Source organism: Megalobrama amblycephala, linkage group LG2 (genome assembly GCF_018812025.1).
Source record: "Megalobrama amblycephala isolate DHTTF-2021 linkage group LG2, ASM1881202v1, whole genome shotgun sequence".
NCBI classification, from domain to species: domain Eukaryota; kingdom Metazoa; phylum Chordata; class Actinopteri; order Cypriniformes; family Xenocyprididae; genus Megalobrama; species Megalobrama amblycephala.
The window spans coordinates 41,978,237-42,000,585 of record NC_063045.1 but is presented as its reverse complement, the minus strand read 5'-3'; the positions used below and the strand labels follow the sequence as shown (position 1 = coordinate 42,000,585).

General features: G+C 39.0%; 1 protein-coding gene across 2 annotated transcripts in view; it reads right to left on the bottom strand.

The window, feature by feature from the left end:
* Positions 1-15,960: 15,960 nt before the first annotated feature.
* lrrtm4l1 (leucine rich repeat transmembrane neuronal 4 like 1) overlaps positions 15,961-22,349 on the bottom strand; it is a 47,758-nt gene continuing 41,369 nt past the window's right edge. For both annotated transcript variants that reach the window (XR_007182714.1, XM_048176321.1), the window contains exon 3: positions 15,961-16,539. Coding sequence is in view for 1 of the 2 variants with exons in the window: in XM_048176321.1 (XP_048032278.1) it covers positions 16,474-16,539 (66 nt within the window). In the remaining variant the exon portion in view is untranslated. The remainder of the gene's footprint in view (positions 16,540-22,349) is intronic.

Sequence of the window (22,349 nt, the reverse complement as noted above, 5' to 3'; positions counted from 1 at the left end):
TCTCTGCTCACTGACAACTCACAAGTAGGCAACAGCTGCAATTGCTGTGGATGAGGTGTCAATGAAGACACACAGCTCTCTGTGTTGTGTTGAGGAGAGAGACAATGATACGTACGGTCTGGGAATGTGTAGGTGCTCTAACTCGAAAAGAGAGTCTCTCCATACAGACCAAAGTCTTTCTTTGGCTGGCGATAGAGGGTCATCCCAGTCACATGGTTCAGAGGTTAATTCTCTTATGAGTGCTTTTCCCTGTACAGTTATAGGCACAACAAAACCCAAGGGGTCGTACAAACTATTAACAGTGGATATGTGTTAACAGTGAATAGTTTTTTGTTCTTTAGAGACTTGAAATGTGAAAGTATCCGATTCAAGACTCCAGCTGATGCCTAAGCTTCTTTGCACAGGTAATGGGTCAAGGCTTTTGATGTCTTTTGCCAAGTCATTTGCTAGGAACGCCTCCATAACCTTGCTGCTGTTTGAGGCAATTTTGTGTAAATGCAAAATGCTCTGCGTCCTTGCCATATTCCTTCACACTGGCTTCAGCTGCCTCGCGGATCCCTGTAGATTGCAACAGAGGGAGATGGACGATTTCCAAAAACATGGACTTTCATGTGATACTCTATGATCTCTTTTGTGACATCATTGTCTTTAAACCAGAGAAATCACAGAAAATTGCGATGGTCTTCCCTTACTGTGAAACAGTAGAACATTTGTTCCACATCTGCTGTTATTGCGATGGGCTCTCTGCTGAATCTGATTACAACCCCAAGCAAAGCGTTGTTGAGATCTGGGCCACTTAAAAGGATGTCGTTGAGTTGACTAACCCTCATGTTCGGCGCTTGAGTCAAAAACCACACGAATTTACTTGGGTTTCTGTGGGTGATACACCCCAAACATGGGGAGATACAATTTTTTGGTCCATTTTACAAGTAGATCTAATTCTTCTTTAGGGGACAGGGACAAGTCTTTAATGACATTCAGAAATGAGGATTTCCAGCTACGATAATTTTGTGGATCATCATCAAAGGTTTGCAAAGTGTCTGACACCAGTTCAAGTTTCATTAGATATTTAGCCATATCATTTACCGTAGATGTCTGTTTGGATTTGGGGGCGTTGAGCTGAATGACTGGTGTTGATGATTGAGAACTGGATGTGATATGTTAGGATGTGGTGTTGACATGTATATGGACGGCCGTTGTTGTCTGTGCTGCAGGGTTTCTTGCTTGATTACAGGAGTAATGAAGGGGGATGGTGATGGTTCTGCTCCTGTGTTATCATGTTGGTAGAAGGGGTTCGTGATTGAAATTTGAGGCTGTGACGGCACTTGGTTGCTTTGCGAGAATACTTGACTATCAATTAAATTTTGAACCTTTTCCTTGGAGTCCACAGGATTGTCGCACAGATGTTCTTTGCTGTAAGGCTGCTGTTCTTCAAAATGTGCGGCTGCTTCCAGTATCTCTACTTCTGTTGCAGCAGCGGCTGCTTCTTTCTTTATCTTTAAAATATGTAGCTGAGCCTGCATTTCAGCTTGTTGTTTCATTAGTTCAGCTTCCTCTTCTGCATAGACCACCTGTGCTTGTACAGCCTCAGCTTTGGCTGGCGCTTTGAGAGCTGCTGCGCTTGCAGATGACCTGGTAGACCGCGTTGAAGAAGCAGAGCACCGGGATCTCGTTTCCAGTACCTCATCTTGTGCTTTCAGCATGTGGCTCCCTGGCAGTCGTTGGCGTTGCGGGTCCAATGGCTGCCACATGATGATTTGATGACTGAAGTTAACAGCTTCTGAAAGGCGTTGTATGCTGATAAAAAGGCTTTTTACTGTTCTGTCCTCACTAGACGTGTAACTTCTCTATCCAGCTAGACAGACAGTGAACAGGCTAGATGTTGGTTCATGACTTTTAATCTTCCAGGACTTTAATGAATCTTTTCTCGTTTAACTTTAACATTGTAAAACTGTAAACAGACATAGAAAATACACTAATTAGAATTGTATTCAAATTACATATTCAAAGTGCATAGCTGACAGAGCAGTATTTACTGCCTAAAAGCATTCAAAAGAAACATTAAATCAACACATTAAGCATTAAATGTTACATTGTCATGTGCATTTGGTAATTATATTCTTAGTTTTAGGTTAATGTTTTAGGCTTGTAATCACGAAATCCAAATTAGCCTAATAATCATAACAAAAGACCGCTAGCATACGGCGCTACCTAATGCTCACACTTTGCACTTTATGTTTTGTTTTTAGCAACATTTGCATCTCTAGATTAATGAATTTACTATCAAACATCTTTATCCTACTAAACGTCATATTTATATGACAAATAATAGCGACTTACAGCCGGGTTATGCGGGTCACGACTTCACCGTACGAGCCGCTCTTCAGCCATGACACTTCACAATGAACTCAACTCAACACGGGTCATACAGAAGTTACCATACACAATCCTCTCCACAAGAGGGCGCTTAAAGGTCAACAAATAACCAAAATCACCTTTCTTTACAATTAAAGGTGCTCTATGCGATGTCACGCGTTTTAGGCCAAAATATTTTTTGTCACATACAACAAACATCTCCTCACTATCCACTAGCTGCCTGTCCCCTGAACACACTGTAAAAAAAAAAACGCAGTCTCTGTAGTCGCCACAAGCTCCAAAAACGGCAACAAAACCTACCTGGTGCAGCCTGGACCACGAATCATAAGAAACATGCTCCAGCCAATAACCGACAAGAATGATTTTAAATGCGCGTTCATGACTGTTTCAGGAAGCATGGAGGGGAGGGGGAGGAGGAGGAGGAGGAGGAGGAGGAGGAGGGAGGGTCTAGCTAGCCTTTGTTTTGTTTGACAACACTTCGAACATCAACAGGAAGTTACTCCACCCAGGATCGCTTAGAGCACCTTTAAACAGAACCATTACACTCACAAATCTTACAATGCAATTGCAAGTTTATATCTTGTTGTTGTAAAAGTTGTAAAGTTCAAATTGCAAGAAATAAACGTGCAATTGCAAGAAAAAGGTCAGAATTGTAAGATATAAATGTGCGATTACAAGAAAAAAGTCAGAATTGTGAGATATAATCTTGCAATACCAAGAAAAAGTCAGAATTGTGATATAAGCTCGCAATGGCGAAAAAACGTCAGAATTGTTAAATACCAACTTGCAATCGTGGGGGAAAAAAGTCAGAATTGTGAATTTTACTGTATGTCTTGCAATGACTTCTCAGAATTGTGAGATAATTGTGAGAAAAAGTCAGAATTGTGAGATGACTTTTCTCAGAATTGTGAGTTTATATCTCACAATTCAGACTTTATAACTCACAGCTGAGAGTTTATAAACTCATAATAGTGATAGGCTACTTTTTTTCAGGATTCTTTGCATAATGTAACAACTTGTCTCTGGCTTTGGCAGGTCGCCTGCGTCGGTTTGCAGTTTGAGTGTCTGATTCAAAGAAATGCACCGTCTTCAGATTAGGTATCCATTATCCATGCCAAGGCAAATGGCGGCCCCTGAGAAATGCGTAAAATAATGTCATCTGTGCCCTTCTCTTGAGATATGACACGTTGCACCACATGGCGGTCTGTAATATTCAGAATGACAGACTTACTAATGTCTGGGGGGGGTTGAACTCAACCATACACACTTGAGATCAAGAGCTGTCACAGACACTTCTTGTTGTGCAAAAAATATGAGTCAATCACATACAGTGCTGTATGATGTTTTGGTAGCACTTTACAATAAGCTTTCATTAGTTGCATGAACATGAACTTTCAATACTTCTACAGAATTTATTATTCTTAGCTTATTTCAACATTTACAAACTAACACTAACATTAATCCACTGTGAATAACATTAGTGTCTAACTGTATTTATTAACAAAGATTCATAAATGCTCTAACTATATTGATCATGTTAGTTACTGCTTTAACTAATGTTAAAGTCACCAAGAAATCAAAATTCTTATTCATCCATACACATCATTTTTTAAAATGCATGTCCCGTCGTAATCTTTAATCAAAATAACTTCCCCTCCCTCTTGCAGTGACATCTCTTCTCTGATGACTCGTTTACTGGCGTGAGGGCGGGGCAACCTGTTACTCACATGACATCCACCAAATGCAAACCACAACCATCCAATCAATTTCCCATGGACAAAATCAACTCCCGCCCTACATTTTTAATGTTCAAGAAGTAATTTCACTCTGATATACAGTACGTCACAATAGGGAAGATACAGAATTCTACCACAACTTCTGTTTCATGCCGACTTTAACAAATGAGACCTTATTGTAAAGTGTTACCAAACTTTTTGTTGTAGTCATTGCATTGTTTTATAATGTTTTATGCAATGTAATAAAAAATTCATTTGAAATATTTATATTCCAGTGAGTTTACACCTGATGCAGCACATGTTCAGTTGATGGGCATCCGATTGCTATAAACAGTTTGGGGTCAGTTTACTGTTTTTGAACCTAAGAAAACTTTTATTGCTCAAGGTTGCTCTTTCATAGCTCGAAAAACTTGAGTTCTCAGTTGTAGTTCCACTGAACACCTAATGTCATTTAAAAGTTTGTTTACTTTATTCATGCATGTTCTGTTTAATTTATATTTTATTCCGTTAAGAGACAAACAATTTCAACAAACTCCAAATTTGATTAAAAAATACTGATAGGCCTAGTCTCTTTTTGATCCTGTTGGCCAAGCTAGTTCTGTGTTGCAACAAGAGACTCGTAGACTTCTGTGATATACTGTTGAGTGAGTTTGTTTTAGTTAAGCTCATTTAAATAAAACCTTAATAAAGCTATTAACGCCAAGTACTATGAACCTCATATTGTTACGTTGTGAGAATTGTGTCAGGAGGGAATACCCTTAAGACCTGACTTTTGAATAATTAATGTATGTATGCTCAGTGAAAACAGGGATTGGGGCATAGACATTAGAAATAATAAAGGCTTTGAGCTCTATTTAGTATTGTGATGTTGTTTAGTTAGTACTGTACATAATGTCCTTTCATGTTCCACGGAAGAAAGCAAGTCATGGGTCAGACAACATGCGGGTGAATAAATGATGACAGTACTTTTATTTTGGGGTTTAAGTGTTTAATAACATCAAAGCAGCTAAAATATTAAAGAGATCTCATCTTTTCCCTACATTAACTATGGGTACCTTACATGCTGGCTTGTGGCTAAAACAGAATACTGGTTTCATATTAATTTACAGGTTGTTGGTCTTTTCCATACCTTGTACTTTTTTGTGGGTGAATTGGAAGGCCGGGTGAACTGGGCATCACCTCTTAACTTTAAATTAGCTTTGAGATGTGTTCTGGAAAGACCATTTTTGGCTGGGTGTTGCATCGTTTTTCCAACCTCATGCTCCTTGGAGGATGTACAACCATGTGTTAGCTATAGATCAAGAATGGGCCAGTTTTCTTCCATATGAGATGTATTCCCATGAGGTTTAATCTTTCCCAGCAGTAGTCACTTGACACCCACATCAATCTGTAAGATCATGTGTCAGTCATCCATGATGCAATCACACTTTTCAACTGATACCCTGAAACCTCATCTAGCCATAATAAGGAATATTTTTAAACCCTGACATGATGATGTCTGTCGATTCCTGCATATATGGATTGAAATGTACATTTTTAGTGCAGTTTTTTACTCCTTTGTAAGCAAAAACAAAAATGCACTTTAAATGACCTACTAAAATGTTGCTCCACAAGTATTTGTATACTTCAATTACATGAATGTGCATTATACATTATATCTATTTCAGTCATTAAACTCTAGATGGCACAGGCTGATATGTCCTTTACATGCACTCTGCAAGCTATCTCACCATTACCACATAGCACAAATCCTGTAGCCAATGAGACTGCTTGCTCAACATTTAAATGGTCTGGTTCAGTGTTCGCTGTAGGTTAGTCCTGTAGCTTACTATCAGAGTTCCCCTGAAACTCCCCACCTCCCCCAGCTCCACCTGCCTAGATCTGCTACAGGATTTATATATGTCTGTTCATGCAGAAGCAGTATATCTTACATGCTCACAGCAGCATGTCTGTGTACAGTATCTAATAGCAGTAGCAAGCCCATTTTTGGAACTATTAAAGGGTTAGTACACCCAAAAATGTAAATTCTGTCATTAATGACTTACCACTGTCAAGGTCCAGAAAGTTAGTAAAGACATTGTTAAAACAGTCTAAAACAGTTAAGTTTGTCTAAAACAGTCTAAAACAGTTAAGTTTGAACCACTGTAGTCACGTGGACTGTTTTAACAATGTCTTTAGTACCTTTCTGGACCTTGAAAGTGATAATTTTGTTGCTTTCTATAGGAGATGAAAAACATCTCGGATTTCATCAAAAACATCTTTATTTGTGTTCCGAAGATGAACGAAGGTTTTGCGGGTTTGTAACGACATGAGGGTAAGTAATTAATGAGAGGAATTTCATTTTTGGGTGAACTAACCCTTTAATTAGTATTAGTCCAAGGTTTTGTCTGACATTTAACACATATTGCACTTTAACTCATTTGGGCTATTTCACAAAAATGATTTTTGGTCATTTGTGCCTGAGCACTCTTGGGTTATCATGATTGAGGTTAATAGAGCATGCAACAGCCAATATTCGGATGCAGTCAGGTCCTCTAAACACAGCACTCTTCCAGTAGGAGGCCATTGACTGGGCAAAATGTCAAGACTCCTTTCTGAACAAGAAAGGATGGGGGCTGATGAATAATTCATGGGCATAGTTTGGTCAAACACAGTGCTGTGTCTGTTTAGCTGTCGCTTAGGCAGGCAAGAGAGAGAAGGGGAGAGATACAACACTGTAGGAAAACACCGGAGCTGATTTGCCATCTGGACCTCATATCAGACAGCTTGACATGTTCCTGGAGGACTTGATGAGGGACAAATTCTTCATGTTAGCCCCCTCTTGAGAAATGGCATAATTTAGTGATAATTATGACATGCCTGGATGAACTTCCAGAGCTTTCTTTGTTTGGAGAGGGCAGGGCTGGCACAAATCGGAGAGGCTTTCATTCAGGGTTATGAGGTCAATATTGATCTGACAGCATTCAAAGATGTGATATATGGGAGGACATTTCCTTGAGCATGCGGGTGCAGCCAAGCAGCTTGAACTTTCTTTTACTAACTTGTGCCCACAATGACAGATTTTAATAGCTGAAGGTTGCAGTACTGTTGGCCGCTAGTAGATGATGCTGCTGGCTGTGTGTAATTGGCCATAGCTTTTTAATCACAAATAGGAAAAAAATGCCCATGTCGTCGCCTATGTTGGCAGAAATTGCCAACACTTACTGAAAATTAATGACTTACGGTGATTTTGTCACTGCAAATCATGGTCAGTGTGAACAGCCCCTTTAGTCATACAAACTTAATAGCAAATGCCAAAGTTTGAGACTCAAACTGAAGCTCTATAAGCTCTGAAATAAAAACCTATTAACTTTATACTACCAATCAAAATTTTTAATAATTAAGATATAAAATTTTGTTTTTATGAAAGAGTGAGTCAACTCAACGCTGCGTAAAGACGCTAGGGGAACGCCTCCACGTGAACCGGTGTCTGAAACACATATCCAATCTCACCAATATCATATTTACCGGCGACAGCCTATGACATCATCAATGTGACCCGACAGTATATAAGGGGTGCCCAGATAACATGTCATCCTCTAATCATCTTCAGGGACTGTCTTGTGTGAAGCACTATCTGGCAAAATGAAATGCACAAAGAGGATTATTAAGTGTGTGGATCCGTGTCTTCGCTATCTGATACTAGATCACACACACAAGCTGTGCGTTCTCTGTCTGGGGGAGGAGCACGCATGGTAAGTTCTCGAGGGAGCTGCCTATGTAAACTGTGAGCGCGTTCCTTTAAGAACGCTCCATTCTTGTCTGGGTCTCTTCTCGAGGGAAGAGAGTTCAGCGTCTGGGCTTGGTGGTCCGGTCCCACTCGTGCCAGGTAGATTTATGCTTTGGGCTGGCCCTCATTAGGGTCACCTTGATAGCTGGCCTAGGCCTAGTGCTAGGAATTTTGGGCAGTCTGCCTTACATTTCTGCCTTTGGTGCATCCCTAGCGCTGGCCTCCTCTCAGTGAGAGTCATTCGGCCAAGGCCCGCCCCCTCCTGCAGTGGGGTTCTTTAATGCAGGCTGGTGTAAAGGCAGAATAGGCGGTTTAGGCCTTTTTTCTTTGCAAACAGAAATAATTGCTCTTTGTTCTGGCCCTGCTTTTCAGAAGCTAGTTACTGTTAGGCCCTAGCTTGACTATTCTAAGACCACTGAACTGATGTTCAAGCATTAGGTTGATCTTGTGTGGCCGTTTCTAGGAAACAGGCCCCCATTCCCCTAGGACTGAGCGCAGATACTGTTTCTGTTGTGTTTGGAGTAGCTATGGTATGCCTTCACCCTGTAGCATTCTCAGGGTCATGCGAACCATACTCCCTTGTTAAATACAAGGTTTTATATGAGTCCTTCACTTATTGCTCTGGTTTTTGTCTGCCCTTCACCGTTGTGGCTCAGGTTGAGCAGTATTTGACCTTCATTTCGGGCTGGTCATTTAGTACGCTCCCTTGTAGCCCGAGCATTGCCACGAGCTGACGCCTGTGTTTGTCTGGAGTAGTTGGCCCAAATGAGCCTCCTGCAGGGCATCTGGCATATGTTGTACTTCCTTCGCTTAGAGGGTAAAAGGTGCTTTTTACTGAGTACACTGCTTGTAAGCAATGTGATAGGTCCCAGGCTTAGGCGCAGTTTATTCACTATTTTTGCTACTAGACTTGCTATAGGGCAGTAGGCTTTACAGACCTCCCTTCAGTGTGAGTCCCCACCATGTTGGGCTCCTAGCAGCCAGCATATGTGCTGTCAGGTAGTGGCCTTAGCAAGCCTCCCTGTGTGCAGCACCCATGAAATGGGTTTCTGGTAGCTTTGGGGTATTTTATCAGATAGTAGGCCTTAGCAGGCCTCTCTGTGGTGAGCCCTCATCAGGTGGATGTTGTAGCAATAAGGCATGCTCCGAATAGTTGGCCCTAGTAGGTCGCCTTCTGAGTAGTCACCAGCACTTTGGGTCTTGCGACAGCTAGCAGAGGCGTTTGGCAGGTAGTCAGGCCCTGATAGGTCTTCCTGTTAGATAGCCCCAGTCTCTTGCTCCGGACAGTGACGCTGATGACGTGTTATGTAGTGCGCCCGAGCTTCGTTTACAGTCTGAGGGAGACGCATGCTGTATTCAAGCTATTCTACATTGTTTGTATTTTGGTATTGCTATATTTTTTAAAATGGTGCGTAGGCGTGCATGTCGCGGATGTCCTAATCGCATCACAGTCCTGAGCAGAAGGGGGCGGTAATGAACCAATAAGCTGGATGCCAACCGCCGTAGAAGAAGAAGAAGCAGCGTCACTGTGGATATACACAGACCCGGAAGAGAAGACAATGCTGAATAAAGTCGTAGTTTTTGTTATTTTTGGACCAAAATGTATTTTAGATGCTTCAAAAACTTCTAACTAACCCACTGATGTCACATGGACTACTTTGATGATGTTTTTATTACCTTTCTGGACATGGACAGAGCACCATACCTACACTTTCAATGGAGGGACAGAAAGCTGTCGGACTAAATCTAAAATATCTTAAACTGTGTTCCGAAGATGAATGGAGGTCTTACGGGTGTGGAACGACATGAGGGTGAGTCATTAATAACATAATTTTCATTTTTCGGTGAACTAACCCTTTAACGTCAGTATGGGTTCTCTGGTAGAAGCACGTAGGTTTGATTTCAGAAATCATCGCTATGGCGAGTCCCCAGCAATGTGGGTAACTGGCAGCTAAAAAAAAAAAAAGCTTTGGTCAGCTAGCGAGTCTGCTATTAGATGGATGGCCCTAGCGGGCTTCCCTGTGTATTAGCAGGCCTTTCTGTGGGTGAACCCCAGGGTTGCAGGCCTTTAGACAGCTAGCGAGTCTTGCTATCATGTAGTTGGCCCTAACAGGCCTCCCTGCATATTAGCAGGCCTCCATGTGGGTGAGCCCCAGTGTTGAAGGCCTCAGACAACTAGCTATCAGGTTGTTGGCCTTTGCAGGCCTCCCTGAAGACCAGCCCCCGTTAAGCGGGTGCATGGCAGCTAGCATTGACCATTTTCAGCCAGTGTGTTTGAGGTGGGTGACCTTAGAGGCCCCTGGAACCGAAATTTACACAATGCAGGTATTTTCTCTGCCAGTTAAGACTTGATACCCGGTAGCTGACCGCTGTAGGCCACCCTGATGCGAGTCCCCTGCGGTTTGGTATCGTTGGGTATCTGTCAGCAAGGTCTTATTGTTAGTGGGTGTCACAAGCTGATGGCCGTGTTCATCTACAGTAGTAGGCCCAAGTGGGCCTCCTCGGGGTATGTTTCCGCATGTTTGTAAAAAGGGTGCTTTTACTGAAGTACTCTGCTTGCTGGCAATGTGATGGTTGGCCTTTTAATCTGGCCTTCCTGAGACCGCATGTTATTACGTGTTGCTGACTTGGCTAATTCTGTTCACCTTTGTTTTCCTAGCCTACAGCCTGGTCAACCTCATAGGTCGAGCTTGGGACTCAACTCATTCTGAGAGTAGATTTGAGTACTTAACTCCCTAAGCTGGTCATAGGTCGAAGGCTTCTCTTGAGGCCTCCCGATTAGATCAGCCCCTAGGCTGTGAGCATTCCCCTCACAGGGGTCCCCATTTGTTAGAGTGCACGCCACGGCCTCCTTAACGCCTTGAAACATAGGTGTTTTGTAGATCCTAGGATCGAGCAGATATACTCCCCTCAATTGCAAGGGTCAATAGCGCTTTGTTAAGTCCTGCTCTCCAGGATGCCTGTCTCTAAGATCCGGTCTGAGTTGGTTACAGCCCTTTTGCAGTCCCTCTTTCTGGATTTCTCTTCATGTGACTTCTGCATCGGAGACTCTGTTTCTGTAGAAACAGACAGGCGATAGGCAGATTAAGTTACTAGTACAGCTAGAAACTGGGTCAGTGTCCCTGGCGGTATTTAGGGTGACCGTGACCCCTGAGAAGTGACTGACTGGGGGTCCTTAAAGGAACCCCTTCTGTATGAAGTAAAATGTTGTGGAGAAGAGGGCATGCGCCGAGTGCTTCGTGCCCTTTCTAAAATCCCTGTGCATGGTAAAAGGGGTGCTTTTGCCCTTTCTAATTCCATGTGTATGGTAAGAGCATGAGCAGAGTGCTTTGTGCTCTTTTTAAAATCCATGTGTGTGGTAAGAGCATGTGCTGAATGCTTTGTGCCCTTTCTAATCTGTTGGTTCCAGGCCTTCATATGTAAATATGAAGGCTGCTTTTAGGCCTATAGCTGAGGCTTTGATGGCCGGGAGCACTGTCAATGACAGCCTAGATGTGACCTGTAGGGTGAGTGGGTCTAGCTGGATTCTGACAGTTGTCACTGCCACTGCGTTGGCATGCACTCACCTCAGCATGGCGGCATGGGTATATCGTTCTCCTAGCATCTTTACGCAGCGCTGAGTTCCCTTTCGAAAGGGAAAGTCTCAGGTTACGCATGTAACCATGGTTCCCTGAGAACAGGGAAGGAGACGCTGCGTCTCTTTGCCATGCATCGGGGCCCGCCTGCTTACAGTCCCCTCAGACGATAAGTGGATGACATGTTATCTGGGCACTCCTTATATACTATCGGGTCGCATTGTGATGATGTCATGGGCTGTTGCCGGTCAATATGATATTTCCGAGCTTGGATATGTGTTTCAGACACCAGTTCATGTGGAGCCTAGCCATCCCCTAGTGTCTTTACGCAGCATCTCGTTCCCTGTTCTCAGGGAACCATGGTTACATGCGTAACCTGAAACGTTCTTATGCTCACCAAGGCTGCATATTTTTTTAATCAAAAATACAGTAAAAACAGTAATATTGTGAAATAATATTACAATTTAATATAGTTATTTTCTATATGAATATATTTTAAAATACAATGTATTCCTGTGATGGCAAAGCTGAATTTTTAGCATCATTACCCCAGTCTTCAGCGTCACAGGATCCTTCAGAAATCACTCTATGCTGATTTTCTGCTTAATTATTACTGGTGCTTATTATTATCAATGTTGAAAACAGTTATATGCTTAATATTTTGGTGGAAACTGTGATACATTTTTTAGTAAAATGTAAAAAAAAAAAAAAAAAAAATTTTAAATAGAAATATTTTTTTAAAATGATACCTAAATGTCTTTACTGTCATTTAATGTGTCCTAGTTAAATGAAAGTATTGGTTTCTTTCTTCTTTTTTTCCACTTTTTTCAACATTGATAATAATAAGAATTGTTTCTTGAGCAGTGAGCAGTTTCTGTGACACTGAAAACTGGAGTAATGATGCTGAAAATTCAGCTTTGACATCAAAGGAATTACAATTGAAAATAAATTAGAAAACAGTTATTTTAAATTTTTGACTTTTTTCAAAAATACAGATTGGTAGTGTATTGGTAGTGTATATTTGTGATTAGATCTGAATTACACCTAATTACAGTTGTTTAATGTACAAATGAGCTTTAAATGCTCAGCAAGTGAAAAATGATTTGTTGAGCCTACTCCGTTCTTCTCTGTATTATTTTCATTTTTTTTTTTTTTCTGGGGAAATCCATATTGCTAAACAAAGTATTAATAATAAATTCATAAAAATTGAATAAGTTGATCAATACTAATTTCCATTTGACAAATGTATATTTCTCACCATTGATTTTGACAACATTCTCATTATAAAACAGAACTTGGTGGTGTACATTTCATACAGTTTGTTACAAAAATGTAATTATTAAATTAAAGTGGGGGAGCATAAAAGTAAATTACACTTTCAAATGGCAACATTTCAAGATTGAGGGGCAGGTGGAACCTGAACAAATCAATACCCAATACACTCACACACATGCTCTCTATGACCCTTCTCCACAGGGTGCGATTTGTAGGGGGGGGATGGTGGGGATTTCCCCCTTTCTGGTCATTGTATCCCTGCCTCTGCTGAATTATTTTTTTTATAATTGCTTTATTATAGCTTAAATAAAGAGCAAAATAAACTACGAGCAATGACCGTTGTTGTTCTGTTGTAAGTTAAGTCATGAAATTACCAAACATGCGATTAAATCTGCATCAAAACTGTGCATGCATGTATTTGTTGACATGGTTTTAAAGCTATTGTTATCCAATTTGTTGGCCTTAAAACATCTTAATCCTTTGATGCACAACATGGGTGAAAAATGACCCGGCTGAGTTTTTATTTTCTATATCTTTGCAAGAAATTAATTTCATCATTCAGTATTCCAGGTATTCCTCAATTAACATCACAAATCCTCATTTTCATTTTTTCTTTCTTACTTTTTGAATAAAAATCATTTTTGTATCACTACCCTTCTAATGCACAACATGGGTCAAAAATGACCCGTATTCAATTCCTATGTAATATCAATCATGATTGAGTGTTTCTTTGCTGAATCTTTCAAAGAAATGTATTTTATCATTCATTTATTCCATGTATTCCTTAAATATCTTGTTTTTGATTGTCAAAAATCATGATGTTCATTTTTTCTTTCTTACTTTATAAACAAACACAGTTTTTGTATGTCTACATCAATTTTACACACATGGGTCAAAAATGACCCATATTCATTTCCTATGTTATTTCAATCATGACTGAGTGTTTCTTCGCTGAATCGAAGAAATGTATTTTGTCATTTACTTATTCCAGGTATTCATTAAATATCTTGTTTTTGATTTTCTACAAATAATTGTGTTTATTTTTTCTTTCTTACTTTATAAACATCAATTTTTATCAGTTTCTACATCAATTTTACACACATGGGTAAAAAATGACCCATATAGAAATCTTTAATATTTGCAAATTTTTGCAAGTAGGAACATATTTACTGCAGACAACTGTTCATCTGCCACACATTTCACATCTTAACAAGGCTACTTTTGTATATTTGATGGATGTAAGTCTTATTATATTTAATATATTAGGCTACATATTTCATACTTTTTAATTTTTTTGTCATAAATCAATGCAATTGGTCACCCTTTAAGTCTGTCAGTGATCCTGAAAAGTAACAGTTTTGGACATATACAACATGAGTCTAAAGTGACCTGAATGAGTTATTTTCTATATCGCATATATTACAATAAATTAATTTCATCATTCATTATTCCAGGTATTACTCAATAAACAAATCCTTATTTTAATTTTTCCTTTCTTTTTGAATGAATTTTTTTTTTCCTTCTAAAGGCCAAAGTATACTTCACTTTTTAAGCGTACGTGAGGGTCAGCATACAGACTTTTGTAACTTTTTATCATTTCCGCCTGCTTTCTGTAACTGTGTATGTGTAACTTGCACATACACATTTAAATTGTGTTCGACTGTGCGCAAAGTATACTTTTAGCTTTTTTTACAGTGATGTCATCATCCACCTCAGTTCTGTTGAGGACCAGCCATACTAACACTCTAGATAAAGAAATTCAAAAGCACAAGAATATTTTCAAATACACATCAAACCGTTGATCGATACACTTATTATATATTTTCACTGTTGGACAGAAACCTTGTTCAAAATGTTAATTTTCAGAAACACTGATAGATGTAAAAGGTGACCAGTAGCATTGGTTTATGAAAAAAAATAAAAAATATGAAATATAATATATAGCCTATTATATGAAATATAATATGACTTTCATCCATCAAATATACAAAAGCAGCATTGTTGAGACGTGAAACGTGTGGTAGATGAATAGTTGTCTACAGTAAATATGTTCCTACTTGTGAAAATTTGCAAAGGTTTCTATATGGGTCATTTTTGACCCATGTGTGTAAAATTGCTGTAGAAATACAAAAGGTGTGTTTGTTTATAAAGTAAGAAAGAAAAAATGAACATCATGATTTTTGACAATCAAAAACAAGATATTTAAGGAATACATGGAATAAATGAATGATAAAACACTTTTCTTTTAAATATTCAGCAAAGAAACACTCAAGCCTGATTGAAATTACATAGGAAATGAATACGGGTCATTTTTGACCCATGTTGTGCATTAGAAGGGGTTTTCATAGCTTGTGCATCAAAGGGTTAAACATGCACATATGTACACCAGAGAAATCTAAATTTCCTCAGGGGAGCATGCCTCCGTACCCCCCTAGCAAACCCCATTTTCTGACCTTGGTAATTATGAAACCCTGCGTACGGCCCGGCTTATATTCTAGCTAATGAAATCTGAGGTAAACGTGTATTTCTACAAATTTGTGCACTTTTGGACTAAAAGTTTGTATGTGTATGCACTGTGATCAAAAATAAATGGGACCAAACGCGATTGAATGTAAAGGTTTGTGTCTCGTTATTCTATTAATAACTACTGATTGATTTTGCATTTCTATCAGAAATTAAGAATGATTAGTGTCATTGTAGTGTTGAAATATATAAGCTATCTAATACTTCAAATCTCAAAGTTAAATCAGAATTTTTTTGTAAAAATGTTTCTAACAGCTGCCAAAAATAGTAGCTCCACTGTGGTTTTTAACAAACTTTTCAAAACATCCCCCCTCTGGGTTTTCACAAATCGCACCCTGCTTCTCCATCACACATACAGTTTTAAAGATGAAGTGTATCATTTCTGCACAACTAGGGGCACCAAATGACACACTTTGCCTTTAAACTAGCACTTAAAACGATTTCTCTATGTTCAGATCTTGGCATTTGCTTACACACTCTCTAGTAAAATGAGACTACATATTTACACTCACACATTTCAAACACTGAGTCAGTGTTGACAGTGAGATCAGAAGTCATGTTCCATGTTTAAATTATTCCATAAAACACTATGAATTATTTTACCATCATGAAGGGCATGTAAATCTGAGAATCTCCTCAAATAAAACTGTACAATGAGGTTTGCAGAAAGTCAAAGCATAACAAATCCAGTATTAGGCAGCAAATATAAAGGTTTTAACTCAGTCATTTTATTTAGTTATTCTGATACACAAATTTTCCAAGGATTTACATTAAATAACAAAGGAAAGAGTGAGTTCTAAATTTGAGGGTATATTAACAAAGTTTATAGTTTATGTATAGGTTCACACAGACGTCAAATGACGCTGGACGATTCATCAAAGGCTGGATAGCTTTCATTGGTATGTTCCATTGCTCTTTAATTGAGCACTATATAACCCTGCTCCATATGGCCCACCGGAGACGACTTCCGCCTGACACATGTATCCAGGTGCGTTAAAGTACAAAGTGAGGCATCCAAATGTGTTTTAGTAAAATATACATCTGAGGCATCTGTTCCGACTGTCTCTCAGATGTCCGTTTGTAATATCCAGCACAATCCATTAAAGAAGCACTGACAGCATGAGTGGTATCATGAGAACAAAGCTTGATGCTATCGATGAAATGTAGCTAGGCACAAATCTTCTGCCGGTGGATTATTTTGTGGTACAAAACATTCCCTTTAGTGTATGGTGGGTATGTCTCCAATCCAAGCTCCAGGTAACGGTCTGGGACACGTGTATTCATTCTGTAGGGAGCAAAAAAAGACGAAAGATGATTGCTACTGTACAAAACCATGATGCTCAGCTTAGAACTGACACAGGGTCAATGACATGATGCTCTCTTTGGTACGGATGCATTTTTTTATTTAAAAAATTTACATTTCATAAATGCAAATCAAACATGCATCAATTTGAATACAGCTTTTTATGATGTTTGGAAAAAAAAAAAAAAAAATCATTATTTTTGGGGGGCAGGAAGTCAAATAAGGGTTTAAGTATCATAATGAAGAAAAACAATTTAAATTCTTGAAATGAAAACCTTATTAAGTAGTCTGAAAGACTTTTATTATTTTTTAGGGGAAAAAAGACCCTGTGTCAAGGTCAGTTCAGACTTTAAAACGTCATGATGCGACTCCCCCAAAACAATGATATTAATGAATTAATAATTCATTATATTTGTATTTAAAAAAAAAAAAAAAAAAGTTTAACCTTGAAAAATATATTTGAAAATGTTTCATGAACTGGCATGTATTCAAGTACAATGTTATTACTTTTTAATGGATAAAACAACACATTTTTTTTTTTTTGCTTTTCAATAAGAAATTTTCTTGAAAAGCAATACATGTTTTTCAAAACCAACAAATATGAATACAAAGGGAACTAAACTATAGATTTTCAAAAGAATTTTCAGTTTCTGGTGTTATTTGTCATTGACCCACTGACCAAAACTTAATTAAAATATCGGATTATGAAAATGTCAGGATAATAAAACAGACACATTAGTTCAGCTGCATGCACTTTTGGAGTAAAATGAAATGCTCATGCATGGCCAATAAATTAAAAAAAACTTTGTGAAGTAGCACTGGATGACTTGGCAGCTATCAGTTTTAAGAAATCGAAAAATGGCAGCACATTGTATGCCATCATTGTTAAGATGTTAATTACAGTTGAGACGACTGAATTTACTCGGCTCAAGTGACCTTGCTGTCATGAGCACTTCTTCTTAAATGGATTAAACAAATCGCTGTGAATACAAATTAGCAATATGCATGGAGCACAATCATCATTATCTCAATTATACTCAAGTTCAACTCAGGAACCAAGGAAATAAAAGCTATACTGCCCAATGAGTCAACCTACAGACAAAGACTGGAGTAATTACTTGATAAAAACGAGGACAAAAGAAATGCAGCCTTTCCTACCCATGAGAATAAGAATCGTCAAATTGATGAAATGGATGAAATCTTTCTCTCTTCGTCTAAATATTAATGTTTGTAATCTCTTTTAACATTTAAGCTCATTACAATGGCTGCCCCTGGTCCCCATCCACTTTCATCGAATGGAAAAGTGCAGTTTGGACATCCTGCCAAATATCTTATTTTGTGTGGCATAAAAAAAGAAGTTATACAGGTTTGGAATGACATGAGGGTGAGTAAATGATGACAGTAATTTCATTTTTATCCCCTTTAAGAGGAGGCGAAAAACAATGATCAGTAAACTAGAGAAAAGGGATGTAACTCAAGTTTCAGGCAGAGATAATGTGAAAACAGCAGATTCTTCAAGAGAATGCTCTCGGAAAAACTGCAATTTGCAAAAGTAAGGGAATCTGATTTTTAGTTATAAAGCCATGTTTTGTGTTTAACAGCTAAGATGGCTGAAAATGGCAGCTTTTTTCCACCATTGCGAGACTACGTTGGAGCAGCCTGAGGGTGAGCTTTGATTTTCTTGTAGTCAAACTGGCTGACACAAGCTGTACCCATGACTTACAATTGAAATGAACTTCTAGTGAGGCTGAAATTATTTTCACCGACTTCTTTCACAGAGATAGAACAGCATATGCAGGGCTCTATGGCATGAACATTAGCCATTGAAAATTATTTGGCCGCACTGGTAAATTTTATTGATTGATATAATACAGGTATCAACAATAAAAGCTCCCAAATTTATCCTCCTTTATATGCAAATTATGTTTCAACAGTGCATTCTGCTCCATTGAAAATGGCATCCTATATGTACGCCCCAATGTGAAATTAAAGGATACTGCGTGAATATTAATTGTGTTCTGCAGATGTTGCTGGGTAACCTTCTGAGAGTGTCCAGTAACTCATTAAATATTCATGAGCCATGTGCCCTCACGTATTTGTTATTGTGTGCATTAGCACACACCTGGAAAAGTCAAATCTACCTCAGACAGATTTTGCAAAATGCATTACTGGCAACTGTAAGCCAATAGACTTTTGTTCAGCGGTATGTAAATAAAACTAACAATATATTGACTTCAAAGGCCACATGGATTATCTTTTTTAGCATCTATAAATCTTAATTCACTTTTAACTTTCAATTCACTTTTAACTTTGAACAACAAGTGCTCCTAAACAAAAATGTGAGCTGTTATGTACGCAATGAAGAATCATAGCAAAAAACACAAGCACTTCAAGTCACTCAAAAGAAATACTTGGAACAGATGCAGTCTAGAATGCTAAAAAAAAAAACAAAAAAAAAAAAAACAGTAATAGCATAATAGATGATGTTTATTTCCTTTCATTCTGTAGCCGAGTTCAAAACCCTGATACAGAATCATGCAGCATTCGATTAGCAACCTTTGAGTTTGACCTTTACCTTCAAGATGTTCACGATACAATACAATATAAATGACATATTTGTCACCGGCTGTATAGGGAAAAGAATATCTGAGGAATAACTGATGACAGGCCAATGAATTATTAAAAAAAAATAAAGTTTGCTTTATCAGTATCTTTGTGGGTTTTGGTTCTTTTGATGTTGTATGCAGTAAGGACCTTTACTGAAATAACTGAAAAACACTGATGTGAAGTGATATGGAGCTGTTTAAAAAAAAAAAAAAAAAAAAAAAAAAAAAATTACATTAGAATGTTTGTCAACAAATCAGAATCAAGCATTCAATGTAATATTTTTTTAAAGTCATATTCAGTAATTATTAAGACATTATTCCACCATAAAATAAATACTGAATACTCATTTTAAAAAAAATAATTACTGTATGTGAAAAAGAAAATATCTTGCAATAAGTGTTTCAAACTGTACTTATTACCCTCCAGTGGTAAATATGACTTAACTAATTAGTGTGCTAATAAGTTTTGCCTGGCTGAACCCTTAGCAACTTCAGTTATTACACAGTAGCACAACATGCGGTTTAGAGCCAAGTTAAATAGTGGATGATCATTTATACTTACAATTTATAGGCCAAGGTTATTACCTAGACTGCATTTGTCTTTATTTAGGAATGTAAAACTAACCTCACTTCCTCGTGGGCAGAGCTGTAATTAGATCATATTAGTGAGGTTTAATTAGGAGCAGAAATATGTAGTAATTAGCTTGTATTGTGTCAGGAGTGAAGCGCTAAGTGAGACATATGTCAGGCTCAACCTGTCAGTGAAACCATGCTGTTTCTCTACTAGTATCCGGCCCAAGGCTCCAATTATCCCATTGTGTCTTCCAAACAACGAGAGGTCAGCTGCTGTGCACAAGATCTCCTGCTTTATATTTCACATAGCAAACATGAAAGAGTGAGCAAATTAGAGAAGTTTCAAACAGAAGGAAAAAGGTTGCTTTCGAAAAGTGCTCCAACCTTCCAGTGAGTTTTGCTCTTGTTGAACTGCTGCCTTTGAACAGAGTCTCTTTTATGATGTCTGAATGTGTGATAATTTAGTCGATTTTAGATGTGAAGTTTTTGGGCCCTATAATACACCCGGCGCAATGCGACGCAAGGCGCAGCGCAAGTGTGTTTGCTAGTTTGCGTCCGGCGCCGTTCGCGTTTTCCCGTTCAGCACCACGTCCTTAAATTAGTAAATGCATTTGCGCCAGTTAGTGCGCCCATGGGCGTGCTGGTCTAAAAAAGAGGTGTGTTCAGGCGCATTGCCGGCGCATTGCTATTTTAAGGAGCTGAAAATAGACTGCGCCATAGACCAACTCAAACCTGGTCTTAAGTCTAAAGTCAATGGCGCAATATTTTTTTTGTTAGAGCGCGTTGGTAGAAATTGCGCCTCTGGGCGCGTCCACAGCGCGCGTTGACTTTGCTTATTACACACAGGGATGCGCATCACACAAACATGCCAAATATTAAAAACAAAAGGACTACAGTGTAAAAGAATATTATTGTGTAGGCTACATAAATATAAAAATGTAATGATGAATAGTCATTGCGTGTATTAGAATTAGGCTCCCTATTTTAAATTCAGCCTATTACTACTTATAATGATGAACGAAATTGGCTAATTAATTGAACAATCGTGCCAATACACACACATATATATTAACTGACTCATCGCGCGGAGCTATTTGAAAGCCTGCATCCAACGCAGACGACTGAAAGATTGACTGGCCACTTAACAAATTCCGCCATGTAAATAGCAATCCGCCATGGCGCGAGCGCATCTCGCTCTTAAAGGGAATGGGAGATGACACTCTGATTGGTTTATTGAACGTTACGCCCATTACTCATTAAGAGAATAGGGACAACCCATTTCAAAAATGCGCCCCGGCGCACGGACCGTTTTTCCGTTGTTAAAATAGCAAAAGTGGATTTGGACACGCCCTGAGTGCACCTGCTCCGTGCGCTTTACACTTTGCGTTTAGATCGTTAAAATAGGGCCCTTTGTGTAAAAGCCAAAAGAGGAATAATAATACTAATAATTTAAATTATTTTAATGATGTTTTATACAGTGGGTACGGAAAGTATTCAGACCCCCTTGAATTTTTCACTCTTTGTTATATTGCAGCCATTTGCTAAAATCATTTAAGTTCATTTTTTCCCTCATTAATGTACACACAGCACCCCATATTGACAGAAAAACACAGAATTGTTGACATTTTTGCAGATTTATTAAAAAAGAAAAACTGAAATATCACATGGTCCTAATTATTTAGACCCTTTGCTGTGACACTCATATATTTAACTCAGGTGCTGTCCATTTCTTCTGATCATCCTTGAGATGGTTCTACACCTTCATTTGAGTCCAGCTGTGTTTGATTATACTGATTGGACTTGATTAGGAAAGCCACACACCTGTCTATATAAGACCTTACAGCTCACAGTGCATGTCAGAGCAAATGAGAATCATGAGGTCAAAGGAACTGCCTGAAGAGCTCAGAGACAGAATTGTGGCAAGGCACAGATCTGGCCAAGGTTACAAAAAATGTTTTGCTGCACTTGAGGTTCCTAAGATCACAGTGGCCTCCATAATCCTTAAATGGAAGACGTTTGGGACGACCAGAACCCTTCCTAGAGCTGGCCGTCCAGCCAAACTGAGCTATCGGGGGAGAAGAGCCTTGGTGAGAGAGAAAAAGAAGAACCCAAAGATCACTGTGGCTGAGCTCCAGAGATGCAGTCAGGAGATGGGAGAAAGTTGTAGAAAGTCAACCATCACTGCAGCCCTCCACCAGTCGGGGCTTTATGGCAGAGTGGCCCGACAGAAGCCTCTCCTCAGTGCAAGACACATGAAAGTCTGCATGGAGTTTGCTAAAAACACCTGAACGACTCCAAGATGGTGAGAAATAAGATTCTCTGGTCTGATGAGACCAAGATAGAACTTTCTGGCCTTAATTCTAAACGGTATGTGTGGAGAAAACCAGGCACTGCTCATCACCTGTCCAATACAGTCCCAACAGTGAAGCATGGTGGTGGCAGCTGCAGGGACAGGACGACTGGTTGAAATCGAGGGAAAGATAGATGCGGCCAAGTACAGGGATATCCTAGACGAAAACCTTCTCCAGAGTGCTCAGGACCTCAGACTGGGCCGAAGGTTTACCTTCCAACAAGATAATGACCCTAAGCACACAGCTAAAATAACGAAGGAGT